Source organism: Hyalella azteca, unplaced genomic scaffold, assembly GCF_000764305.2.
Source record: "Hyalella azteca isolate HAZT.00-mixed unplaced genomic scaffold, Hazt_2.0.2 contig8626, whole genome shotgun sequence".
In the NCBI taxonomy this organism is placed as follows: domain Eukaryota; kingdom Metazoa; phylum Arthropoda; class Malacostraca; order Amphipoda; family Hyalellidae; genus Hyalella; species Hyalella azteca.
In genome coordinates, this window is record NW_025938714.1 from 236,655 (window position 1) to 249,644 (window position 12,990).

A 12,990-nucleotide genomic window follows, 5' to 3' on the forward strand; every position below is an offset into this window, starting at 1 on the left:
ATAGTTTGGTGAGTATTTGGGAATTTGAGTATTATGAAAATTGAGTATTATGGAAATTTTGAGTATTTACATACGAGTCCCATAATTTTGTAGGCAAACAACGTTCAACAATCAACAGCGTGTACATCATATTTCGACCCGCACTTCACGTTAATTCGCCGCGCTCGCATATCGCATTTTGCTCATCGCCAAGCCGATTTTTTGCTTCTCTTGCATGAACCATCGATTGGTATAATAATATATATTTTCGCGTAGATTTCCGTCTAATTTCCCTATCGCCTCTTTTAATTCTTACTGCACACCACATTTTCCGCTTAAGCAAAATTTATTGCTGTGCAATAACTTGACACCACCGTGCTGCGGACCGTGAAGTGAGGTCCGTATAAAAGCATTGTCGTGTCTGAACCGAGCACTGCTCGACAGCTGGCACGAGGCCGCGGCCATCCCTGCAACGCTGGTGAGTCCCGTTGAATAGCGCCGTAAAACCTCGGCCATATCTTATTATTTCAGGATCTCAAGGAACATAAGAAAGGGGATTTCATAATAGCATATATTAATTTAACGCATATTAGCAACGAAATGTTCGCATGAGGATGATATCAAAGAAGTCCTCATATTATGTTTGAAATGGAATCCAACATTGAAAGATGCCGAGTGGCGCCTTAAAAAATACTCATGTGATACACGATTCAATTGTCAGCAGTCATTCGGAAAATAAATTATACAAAACTAAAAGCAGTATTGTGCTACTGCGTTGAATCCGGGATAGGAGAACAAGCAATGAATATCTACAAAAAAAATCTGATCGCTGCATCGAATGACTTAGCAATATCCCAGTATATACAGAAATATTGCAATGAAAAAAATACCTTTACATGGAAAAAAATTATTTAAACCTAGAGAATTCTATTAAGATAAATTCATCATTTGCCGATCCCTTCCTTTCGTTAGGTTATCAACAGAAACATTGCTTCGAACACGTGACCAAAAGTCGCCACGCTGCCTCGCCGTCGGCCAGTCTCGCAGAAAATGTCTTCCAAGTTCACCTTGGACAATGGCAAAGTTGAATACCGGCCCAATGCAGGTGAGTTGCATTCAACGGTCATGTGAGGGTACCACATTTATTATCAATGTGTGACTTTATGCAGAGATTTAAACTCAGTCATACTGTAGAGCAATATTAGGTTAAAGCTGTTGTGTTGAGTTCGCGGGCATCATTTTTGATTGTCTTTACGAAGATATCGTAATCTTGACTTTCTCGGTGAGACGCACAATTCAAAATATGAAACCCGATAGTGTTAAATTATATAAAATGAGGATGCGGTACCGAAAAATTAGAATTATTTAGATTAAACTTGTTGAATATTTCTGATTTTGAGCGGGATCGAGTATATGCTGCACTAGACATGAGATACAAAATGCTGTATATTGAGGCGGTACTTGTAGGTGCAGAGGAGACGCAAGTCTACCGCTACTACAACGCGTCCGAGAACCTGCACGGCAAAACCATGGAGGAGTGGCTTCGCTTCTCCGTGTGCTGCTTCAACGCCTTCAGGTATTTCATGGAGTGAGAACAGCTGCAGCCTTTGAGAGTTTATGAGCCGTTGATTGCGTTGATTGGTAAGTCCTTTCAGACGTTCAAATGCACTTAAGTCATAGCATAAGGGCTAAAAACAAGTTTCAGCAACAATAAGAAAACCCAAAAGAAATTTAACACCGAAGCTACGTTTCATTCCTTTCAAGGGTGTCGGCAACTTAAATCACAATGTTGTTTATAGATTTAGCTCTTCTAGCTATAGCGGTGGTCTGAAATCGATGTTCAACAATTCTAAATCGAATTAGATAATCAGATTAATACGAAAATAATGTATAAAAATACAATTAAAATTTACGTACACACGAACCCAAATTCTGACGGTATAAATGGAACGAAAATAGTCGTTAAAACACCAGACTGCAGTCAAGCCACTGTGTCACTGCAGAAATTCCATGAACGTTACACGTTCTCAGTTTTCGACATGACATATTTAACTTCAACACGTTAATGACAAAATGAACGCAGTGCGGGGTCGGAACTGGGGGGGTGGTTTCTCCTACAGGTATCAAGGGTTTTCTCCTGCAGGTATCAAGGGTTTTCTCCTGCAGGTATCAAGGGTTTTCTTGATCAAGTACAGCGCTGGGCGACATCCAAGACACTCGGCTCTGAACGATGTGATCAGGAAAGATCTTCAGAGCGCTGGCGTTCCTTCATGCCTTGAACCCGTTGGAGTGGACAGAGGGGATGGTAAGAGACCACAGGTATCAAGGGTTTTCTCCTGCAGGTATCAAGGGTTTTCTCCTACAGGTATCAAGGGTTTTCTCCTGCAGGTATCAAGGGTTTTCTCCTACAGGTATCAAGGGTTTTCTCCTGCAGGTATCAAGGGTCCGACGACTACTACGGGGACTGGGCCCACGTGCGGCCTTGGGACGACAGGTCCCGACACCTCGACAACTACAAGCGTCGTCTGCAAGCCGCTGTAGACCTCGCCAGCAAGTTGGGCATCAAGTATTATTCCGTGAGTGATTTATTAATGCCGACTTCCGCGTTATTGTCGCAAAAATATTATTACAGAAACAACGTGAAATTTTCTTACATGTGTAGGCCTACGGTCTACCCAGACACAAGTGAATCGTCATGAACCATAAAATATTTCAAGTGCGCATCACTCACAACTGATTGGCATAGAAGATATTTTATTGGGTTTAATTATACAATATTTTAGGTACCTTGCGGATATCTACAATTTAAATTCCACTTGCTTAATAATGTATACCATAATCGTACCCTACCGCACCCAGGTGTCGGACCGAGACTTGTGCCCAGACTACGACGATTTCGAGGAAACATCCCGCGCGTTGGACGACATGACGGTCTTTGCGTTGGAACTACAAAAACAGCATAACGTCAAGCCGCTCTACTTCGGTTGCGATCTCTTCACGCACCCGCGCTACATGAATGGCGCCTCGACCAGCCCAGACGCTTTGGTCTTTGCCTACGCATCGGCCCAGCTCAAGCGAGGACTCGAGGCTGCGAAGAAACTTGGCACCGAAAACTTTGTGTTCTTTCACCCAAGAGACGGTTACCAAAGCCTAATTCAACGGCAAGTCTTCAAGGACTTGTCGCATTTGGCGCAGTTTTATAAGATGGCCGTGCAGTACAAGGAAAAAATCGGATACCGAGGGCAGTTCCTCATCCAACCCAAGCCCTTTGATCCGCGACGATGTCAGTACGAGAGTGACGCTGCCTCCACGCTGCACATCCTCAGGCACTTCAACTTGGACAAACACTTCAAGCTCTACATCAAACCAGGCTGGTCACGCATGCTGGGCAGGAAATATGAGCACGACGTGTACTATGCTTCAGCCTTTAAAGCGCTTGGCGCCGTCGATGCGTCCGACAACTGGCCGGAGGTCAACGGGGCTGCAGACGTTTGTCCTTACAACGTCCGTGACGCGACCTACGTCATGAAGTGCGTCGTTGAGCAGGTACGTCACGTCTGCGAGGTTGTAGTTAACAGTTCTCTTTTAAATATCATATAATTCAATAGGCAGAGGCCCATAGGATAATATCATTAATCATTATACAAATCTTGTTTCACACGCAGGGCGGGCTACAGCCTGGCGGACTGAACCTCGGTTTCCGCACTCGCCGTGAGGCCGCTGAGCCGCAAGACCAGCTCGACAGCCACGTACTCGCCATCGACACCTTCGCTAGGGCGTTACGCGCGGCTGTCGCTACCGCCAAAGACGGGCTTTTCGCGCGTAACTTGAAAGAGGTGAGCGATACAAGAAAGAAAACCTTGATCCCTAAACACTCAATTGAAAAAATTTGTGGGCCTCATGGTGTGAAATTATGTATTAATCTGATTCCATGTGATATATAAAGTGAATATTTTTTGACGTGAATGCATGAACGACGAGTGAGCATCTTCGAAGGAATTTTTTAGGCGACAACAGAGTTTCTGAGAGATATTTTGCAATATTATTATTAGTTTTTCCAAACAACGAAAAAAAATAATTTTACTGTTCGATGAATGCTGGAATTCTATTTACATCAATGAGAAAACATCACAAAATTTACATCAATTTAGGGATGCACATGATGGGGAACTTTATTTAGAAGACGCGGTTAAACTGTGATGCGCTCTCCTATTTGACTGCAGCGTATTAAGATATGAACAAAGTCTAAATCTTGATCCTCCACGTATATTAAGTGACGGTCATCTTCCCATTAAATTAGTCAATTGTTCTCTATTTGTAGCTCTACAGTTCGTACAATCTTCCCGCTACATTAGTCAATTGTTCTCTCCCATTGTAGCGCTACAGTTCGTACAATCTTCCCGTTACATTAGTCAATTGTTCTCTCCCATTGTAGCGCTACAGTTCGTATAATCTTCCCGTTACATTAGTCAATTGTTCTCTCCCATTGTAGCGCTACAGTTCGTATAATCTTCCCGTTACATTAGTCAATTGTTCTCTCCCATTGTAGCGCTACAGTTCGTACAATCTTCCCGTTACATTAGTCAATTGTTCTCTCCCATTGTAGCGCTACAGTTCGTATAATCTTCCCGTTANTGTGTTTAATTACTACGTCTACAACAACAAGGAGTGATCCGTGCTTGTGATTAACGTGGGAGGCAGATGCAAATGAGTTGGTTTGTGACATCAACAGCTAAAATATATTATGAATACGTGGAGTTAGTCTTTTTAAAGACTTTTCTAAGGTTATAAAGGAGATTAATACTAGCAATTTAAGCATGGCAAAACAACGAAAAAATTTCATTCGAAAGCTGTGTGCGTCCGCGGCAAGACATACTGAAGTCTTGGTGGTTCGTCTCAGAGCTGAGAATTTGCTACAGACAGAGGATCAACAAACACAACAATCAGCAACAGTAATTGAAATATGTCTATGTAAATAGGCTAACAATTATGGCTGCAAAGTTTGACGTTTTGCAATTATGCAAAACGTCAAAACAATGGCGTTAATTCAACAATTACGTACAAAAAGTACGCGCAAGTTACAACAATTACGGACAAAAGTTGTAGCATGAAAACAAATAAGGCACGTGGGATGGTTTGGCGAATAAAATGATCATTCGGTTTAAATTCTAAGGGAAACTTTAGCAAAAATATAAATTTGACTGTGATATTTTTTTTTAATTCACAAACTTTACAAGAAGAAAACAACTTAGCTCGAGGTAGATGATCCCCGATATTTAAAAATCAATACCACGAATACCGTCATCCCGTTGCAAATTTTAAATTAAACTAATATTAATGAGAAAAGAAACTGTTCATAGGCATGTTGCACAGGTTATTACATTTAAATCCTGTTTCGTTATTTGAAGGAAATTCACATTTTTAATTTTAGGAGAAAAAGTACGTCTGCCAAATGTAAAAATAAAAAACTTTTTTTCGCCCATTTATTGTTTTTATTGTCTCGTGATTTCACCTTGAAAAACTAAAGTCAGGTAATATCCTGACACGATATGTATTATGTCAGACAGGTATCGATGAGTTACGGAATTGATAAAGACGGAGTTTGCTGTATAGCGTAACGAAATTCAATGCGTCATTTGCGATAACTCCACACAAGTCAATTATTATTCAGGTGAAAGAGAAGAGTAACTTGACAACAAAAAATTATCGTGACGAACTTGAACTACGAATAATAAATAGTGACGAAAGAGCAATTGGATGATGAAAGATCAATTAGTGTCAAAATGTGGAGAAACAAATTCGAAGGAACGACGTTCGAATAGCTTCGCTTAGAGAAGCTTCCATCAGAAGAAGATCCAGAAGCAAACTTGCGGTGATCTAAAAGAAATTCTGTTTAGGCTTGAATAATCAAAGCGTGCGTGCTTAGCAATTAATAGCGTTAGGAAAGTTCGAGACTCACATGAAAATTCTCATCTTGTGACGCACATAAAAATGACATAATAATCATGTTTACTTTCACGCGCTGGTGTATCCGGTAATTTTATAGTCACCCTTCCAACACACCGGAATATTGATGTATTACTCTGAGACAAAAATCACCCCACTACGGAAACGTTATCCTACACACAGACAGAAACGTATCCTTCTGTCCATGTACAATATTAACCATAATTTTCAGACACACGCATGTTTATTTCTTACCCCAAATTGGCCGAGTATCCTTAGTCTATAGAAGTATGTCTATGAACAATTAGCATGATCAAAAAAACTTGTGTAAAAAATGCAATGTTGTATTCGTATGGAATAACCGAAGAACAAAATGTTGAAAAGCAGTGATAGGAGACGAAGAAATTCACTCAAAGGAACAGATTCACATAAGAAAAAGTCTCGTCCAACTAGATCATTGTTTACTTGTCCACTTTTGACTAACCCTGACTTCACACTTATTCAACTGGTCACCAGAATAAATTATCAAGTTCACTACGGTACTATTTCTTCTGCAAGTAGGAATGGATTATATACCTACACGCGCGGTTAAGAAGCTTCTGAATCGTTCCTTGGCTCATGGCGGGTTTTCTTTTTCTTCTTTTTAGGCTGGTTTTCACTGCAGGTATCTCGGTGTTCCGTTGTCAGGTCGGAGGAATGTGTTTCCTGATCGTCAACATCCTCTGTCTCCGCCTTACGCTTTTTCTTCTTTGGTTTTACATCAGGATTTATCAGTGCGCTCCATGAAATTATTTCTTTTTCTCCAAATTCTTCTGGATTTTTCACGTGTTTTTCATGTTTCTTCTTCTTTTTCTTTAATCCCGTGGCTAAATCTGCCTCACAAGTTTCTATTACAGATTCAATTCCGCATTCTGTGTCAATTTTACTCTTTGACTTCGATTTTTTCTTGGGTTGAGGGTTAACTAAAGTTTCTTCCACATCCGCTACGAATTCTATCACATCTCCACAACTCTTTTTCTTCTTCTTCTTCTGTTTTTCAGGCGCGGTAACATCTGCTTCCACCTCGTTATTTTCATCGCCCTCTGAAATTTGGCTTTTCAGTTTCTTTTTCGAACTCGTCGTCTTAGTTTCATCAAACTCTGCTGGTAATAATGTCTCTTCAGAAGGGTTTAGTCTACGGCGCTTCTTTTTGGACTCTTTTTCCAACCCAGACTCTTCGAATTTTTCAATTGGTTCCAATTCTATGTTCTTTTTTGACTTCCTTTTCCTGCTGTCTCCCTTCATGTGACATTCAACTGTCGAGCCGCCCACTTCATTGAGTATTTGAGATTCTGCAGCACAATAAGCGTCATTCAACTCAATCTCTCTGCCTTCAGGGACTTTTTGCTTACTATCACTAAAACTCATGCTGTTTTTGAATGAGCTATATGGATTACTTGCTAATCCATCCATATCAGAGTTACATTCTGTACTGACCGAATTCTCAGCCTTTGCTCCAAGAACCGTTTTCGGTTTCTTCTTGGAATTTTCTTCTTTTGGTTCTGCAGTTTCCGACTCGGTTTTTCCGTTTAGAAACACACGACGAGCTACAAATTTAGCAACAAAGAAACCATGGCACAAATCATAGAATGTTTGCGTGCGCAAAACCTTCTTAGCAAATGAGTAATTCTCGTCTCCAAAACTACGCCAGTCTTTCAATTTCAAGCTCAGATCGTCGAGTTCAAAATTAGTGAACTGCTGAAGAGCGCGGGCTACCACCTCCTCGTTCTCGATGGACTGCACAGAGCAGGTTGAGTACACCACAGACTGCACGGACGGGAGGCTCAGGGCAAAAGAAAGAAGCTGGAATTGCATGTCAGCCAGCCTGCGGTAGCGCTCGCCGCTCACGGACGCCGAGTCAGTGTTCATCTCCAATCCTGCACACACCATTTATGTCAATTGAGTTACTGAGTATAAGTATTGTCCAATCTTCACTCTAAGTGGGATACCCATATCAAGCTAAAACTGCAGCAAGAATAAAAAAAATTATTTGAATTCTCTATTGAAATAATAATTCAATTTAATTGTTAGAATTAAAATGAAACTGAAATAATAATCCAGCAAAACCTAGTTTAAAATCAAAAAATTTTGCAAACACTTTAGCGGCCACACGATTGAGTCCACCCAGAACTACCAGCATCTCAATATAAATTATTTGTCCATCAGCAAGCGAAACAATTATCACATAGATACGTACATACGTAGGTAGTCTATGTATCCGTGATGTAGAAATACTAATTTCCAGTTCATTAAGAAATTCGACAATTCAGAAGATTTAAAAACAATGAACCTATATCTGCAAAGTGCTTTTGCACAGCCAATTAGGCACCTCCATAAACGTAGACCCTGATTCACTAGGCCAGTATGATTGGCACAGTTATATTCACTTCGAGAGAATGCATAAAACCAACAATATCATGAGCTGACTTTAAAGTGGCCTCTTAAGCGTCAGTTTTAAGCTGCAATAGAGGGTATTGAACCATGGTTGAACAATATAAGGTTGACCCACGAGGATTTCCGTCTTTCAGTTCAGCTTTCTTGTTACGTCACTGAGATCGAGAAGCGCATACAATCTTGTCATTCCCATGACAGACTGGTTGACTGGTTTGATCGCATTTCGGTGATTGGTTAATGTCCATGACGTCACTGAGATCAGTGACGTCATAGGCGAACAACAAACTACATCTGCAAAAATGAGCTTCTCATGGGTCAACCTTATACTAGTTCAACCATGGTATTGAACACCCGGATGGACTGTAACAAATACGCAAATATATTGAGTGCCTGACCTGAATTACTACATGAAGGATCCAGCAAGATGGTCGTCACTCCCTGAAGCTCGCTGGGGTCCACAGACGTGAAGTCCTCATTGATGAAGAGTACGTTGCGCACGCCGTGATGCTTCACGCGCTTCTTAAGCACCGTGAAGCGTTCAGGGTCGCGTTCAATGCAGATCAGTTTCCTGAGAGTGAAAGAGTAATATGAGGGCAACGTTGATGTATATACCGTATATATACACTGCATAAATATATACCGGTACATAGGTAGTATATGTATACTATATATAGCGAAAAATAGGCCAAATTCAAACATAAAATTAAGTTTGCCTTAAAATTTTAAATTGAAAATAAATTTATTGATTTGAACGGACAATTTAAGCTTCTATCTCCAAGGTAGCCTGTTTAGAGTTAACTGACATTGTCTCTAAATTCAAAGCTCATTTCGGAACATATTTCCGTTATTTACATAAAAGCAAATTGGTATAAAAAACAGGAAATTCACCTTTCTTTATAATTTTCTTATCACTGAACATACAATTTCCTCATAATTTCTTTGCAATTAACTGGACAGTAAACATGTCAAGAGGGACAAAATATAGTGCAAGCAAATTCTAAACAAAAGTTCAGCTATATTTGCAATATGTTTACCCTTGGTTAGCCATGAGGCCCGCCAGTACGGTGCTCTTGTTGCCAGGAGCGGCGCAGGCATCCAGCACCACATCCCCAGGCTGCACTGCACTCACAAACGGCGACAGCCAACTCACCTTAAAAAAACATCATTACTTATTTCTCCATTGAAATATCACTGATTTCTATTTATTCATATTGGAATATTTTCTTGTTCCCTTGTAATTTTTATCATTCGTTACTCCAAAAAAATGTCCATCATTTACATTCCAGTAAAAATTCCCATCATTTGTCATTCCAATGAAATTTCCATCATTTTCATTCCAATAAAATTGTTATCATGTGCTGATTCATCCAAATTTGTTACCATTATGACATTCCATTAAATTAGAAAATAGGATTCATGCAGAAAACTAAAAAGTTTTTGCTTCTTATGAAGAACCATGACTATAACTAATAAATTACTACCTAAAATAAAAAATGGGAATGATGGAATACAAAGGAAATGAACTTTTGATAAAAAAATCAAATTTGGGCATGCAAATGAAGTTTATGCATTTATAAAATTTCATCAATAAAAGTCACTATCGATCCTGCTCAGTATTTAGAATATTTACAGTAACAAATAATTACCATACCAAAAAAATTACAAAAAAACACAGAAAAACAATTTTTGTAAGCAGAAAAATGTTATCAAAACACCTAAGCATTATTTTGTAAAATAGGTACACATGGGCAGTTGAATATCATAGAGAATTACTTTATCTTGCAGAAGAAGCTTGCCTGATGATACAAGAGTTGAGCTCATAACAGCAGTGCTGGCAGAGAAAACCAACACCTCAGCAAAATGAAAGTCTTCCATATAGTCCCATTTTCCTAGGTCCTGCAGACAATCAAAAAATTTTAATAGTCAACATTCTTCCTTTTATAAATAAACAGATTAAATTAAAAAAAAAACATGAGAAATGAAAATGCACAGAATTTATCAACTAAATGTAAATTTATAAGACAATTATAATCATTTTTCTTAAAGCATATAAGGAGAGTGGCATGTAAGGGTTGAAAAACACTTGTATACCTGAATGCTTTGTAAAAATTTCTCATAAGTTTTTGGAGAATATGATTTTAAAGTGAAGCCTTCATCGGATAAATGCTGCCGGGCTTTCTGAGTGGATATAAGCAGAGTATTGATGCACACCCAACGAGGCACCACCAGACCCAATTTAACAGGGGCATTTTGCAGGAGTTTCTGATATTCATCCTGCAGTTCCTTTTCAACCTCCAGCATTGTAAGGACTGGTTTGCACTGTGACGTCAAGCGCTGGGACCTGCTTAAGCTGAGAAGCATGTCTCCTGCTATCACCAGGGCAGTTTCAACCCTGCCCATTGTTGCAGGAATTGAAATTTTGAAAAAAAATTCTGACAAAAAATTTTCAATACTTTCATGAGACATGATTGATGAAAGCTTGATGTTTCGATACTAACACTTGTTTTACAATATTAAATGATTAGAATGATGCATAAAATTAGTCTATTATTTGCATCAAAGTGGTAAGGGAAAAAATTATAAGCATATGGGAAGAGGCATTATGGGTAACGTTGAAAAATAAGACCCAAGTCTTTTTAGATATTTCAATTTAAAAATTTATCAAACTGAAGTTTCAAGAAAAAGACAATTCTATCGTAGGCACCTTTTCAAACACCAACCTCAAATATGGATTTTTTTCCAGCACACCAACATTATTGAGTGCAGCTCTCACAATATCCAATTCGGCCACAAGCGCCAATAGGAAAGAACGAACTTGCTTTATCCACTGAAGGGGGAAAAAAACTGCATCAATTATTAAGGAAAAATAATTTGAGGGTCATTTATTTTATAGATTTTAAACAAACAAGAGACACACAAAATATAATGGAAAACACCGTAATATTAACTGAATAAATTTATGGTAAAGTTCACAAAGTTCATATCAAGATCAAGATTGTTTCAGGGATACTAAAATTTTCTACTTGTACAAAAATATCATAACTTATGCGATAATTCTAAAGAATTTTAAATGAAAAATAATTTGTTTGCCCCCAGGAGCTGGTTCTATGTGCAGTCATACTTACACATTCTCTCTCGCCACGAGTCTGCTGCTGAATGAGTTTAGGGATCCTGCCCTTGAATTGTAAATAATTCAAGAGTACTTTAGATGAAAACTTATAAAATTGGGGTACTTTTATAGAATGAGCTAATTTACCAGTGCCACCTACTGGTGTCAGCACATCAGCTGCCTCAATTGCCATTCTGAATAGATTATATACAATCTTATGAAAAAAATATATGAATCCAGGTTTTTCCTCCTGATAATTTGAAGATTAAAAAAGAAAAAAAATTAATAAAAGCTCATTATTGTAACAGTTTACATTGAGTCCACAAAAAATCTAGTTATACCAACCCTAAATTTAAACAATATAATCTATAAACAATCCGCAGTCTCCAAGCATAATAATCAGGAGGTTGACATCAATAACAAATTTGGTATGAATTCATAAATTAAATTTGCAACTTTACAAAAATTTTTGTGATAATTTTTTTCCTGGACTCATTCTTTCCAAGGTTGTAATTTTCCACTTGTTATTATTACAACACTTCTCTTTAACTTCACTTCTTGTTTGTTTGTTTTACTGTCCACTACAAATCTTATAATCAATATTTAACACACTTCTATCTCTCCAATCAATCGAAAATTTTGGACACTTGTGATAAGTTGGAGACAATGCATGAATCAATTCACAGGATATATAACTAAAAATATTTTTTTAATTAAAAAATTGAAAACATAACTTTGTCTTCTACAAATCTTATAACCAAATTCAACACACTTCTACCTGTATAATTGACCTGAAATTTTGCACACTTGGGTAAAGTCAGAGACAATGCATGTTGGTATCAATTGCCACAATAAAAATTTTTGAAATTTTACATTTTTTCCATATATTAAAAATTTGAATTTTTCTTTAATATATGGAACTAAAATTAGAAATTCATAGTAGATGTGTAACATCAGCAACACTATTCTTTAGAAGTTTTGTCTTTAAAAAGTAATTTTTAAATGCATATTTTCCAAGTCTCTAACACTAAAATGACCTTTTTAGCACATTTTCTCATTTATGGAAAAAATGCACTATTGTGCTCGCCATGTCCATCCGTCCATCTGTCTGTCTCTCTGTCCGTCTGTCTGTCCATCTGTCTGTTCGTCCGTCTGTCCGTGACCTCAAGTTTTCCTCAATGAGAAAATGCGCTCTCTGTCGCTCTCTGTCACTCACTGCAGTGAGTACTGAGTTTTATTTTTTGAATTAATTTGCACTTTTGCAGCTTCCAAATTAATTAAATGTAATTTTACAATGCAATTTTGTTGACAATTAGACAAGAGGTAATTCATCTAGCATTAATCTTTCTGCAGCAAATGGTGCAAAAAGCTTTAATTAATATATAATATCACTATGCATCATTTTGAAAGTGAATATAACAAAGGAGTACTACAGCAGAAAGTTGATTGCCAGTATATCTTCTTGCCCTAGTTAAAAGTTTATTACCAACAACTCTTCTTGTCTTAGATAAAAGTTGATCACC

General features: G+C 38.1%; 2 protein-coding genes across 2 annotated transcripts; one reads left to right on the plus strand and one right to left on the minus strand.

Moving 5' to 3' along the window:
* Window positions 1-419: 419 nt before the first annotated feature.
* On the plus strand, window positions 420-4,605 carry LOC108677132 (xylose isomerase-like). Its single transcript, XM_018165289.1, has 7 exons — window positions 420-457; window positions 952-1,084; window positions 1,447-1,555; window positions 2,414-2,555; window positions 2,839-3,525; window positions 3,645-3,815; window positions 4,358-4,605. The coding sequence occupies exons 2-7, from the start codon at window positions 1,030-1,032 to the stop codon at window positions 4,412-4,414; spliced, it is 1,221 nt and encodes a 406-aa protein (XP_018020778.1). The 5' UTR covers window positions 420-457; window positions 952-1,029; the 3' UTR covers window positions 4,415-4,605.
* A 184-nt stretch (window positions 4,606-4,789) lies between these two features.
* Window positions 4,790-11,814, minus strand: LOC108677133 (28S rRNA (cytosine-C(5))-methyltransferase-like). Its single transcript, XM_018165290.2, has 7 exons — window positions 11,484-11,814; window positions 11,079-11,185; window positions 10,450-10,750; window positions 10,132-10,254; window positions 9,393-9,508; window positions 8,754-8,926; window positions 4,790-7,841 (listed from the first exon to the last, which is right to left on the minus strand). Exons 1-7 carry the CDS (start codon window positions 11,658-11,660, stop codon window positions 6,514-6,516), a joined length of 2,325 nt encoding a protein of 774 aa, XP_018020779.1. The 5' UTR covers window positions 11,661-11,814; the 3' UTR covers window positions 4,790-6,513.
* Between the last annotated feature and the right edge of the window lie 1,176 nt (window positions 11,815-12,990).

What these genes read in the sequence shown, in the direction of transcription:
- LOC108677132 (XM_018165289.1), top strand. Translation starts at nt 1,030, where the DNA reads ATGTCTTCCAAGTTCACCTTGGACAATGGCAAAGTTGAATACCGGCCC. An exon ending in TGAATACCGGCCCAATGCAG is followed by an intron (nt 1,085 to 1,446) that starts GTGAGTTGCATT and finishes CGGTACTTGTAG; the next exon opens with GTGCAGAGGAGACGCAAGTC. An exon ending in TGAAGTGCGTCGTTGAGCAG is followed by an intron (nt 3,526 to 3,644) that starts GTACGTCACGTC and finishes TTTCACACGCAG; the next exon opens with GGCGGGCTACAGCCTGGCGG.
- LOC108677133 (XM_018165290.2), bottom strand. Translation starts at nt 11,660, where the DNA reads ATGGCAATTGAGGCAGCTGATGTGCTGACACCAGTAGGTGGCACTGGT. An exon ending in GAAAAAAATCCATATTTGAG is followed by an intron (nt 10,751 to 11,078) that starts GTTGGTGTTTGA and finishes AACAATGGGCAG; the next exon opens with GGTTGAAACTGCCCTGGTGA. An exon ending in GGCCTCATGGCTAACCAAGG is followed by an intron (nt 8,927 to 9,392) that starts GTAAACATATTG and finishes TTTCACTCTCAG; the next exon opens with GAAACTGATCTGCATTGAAC.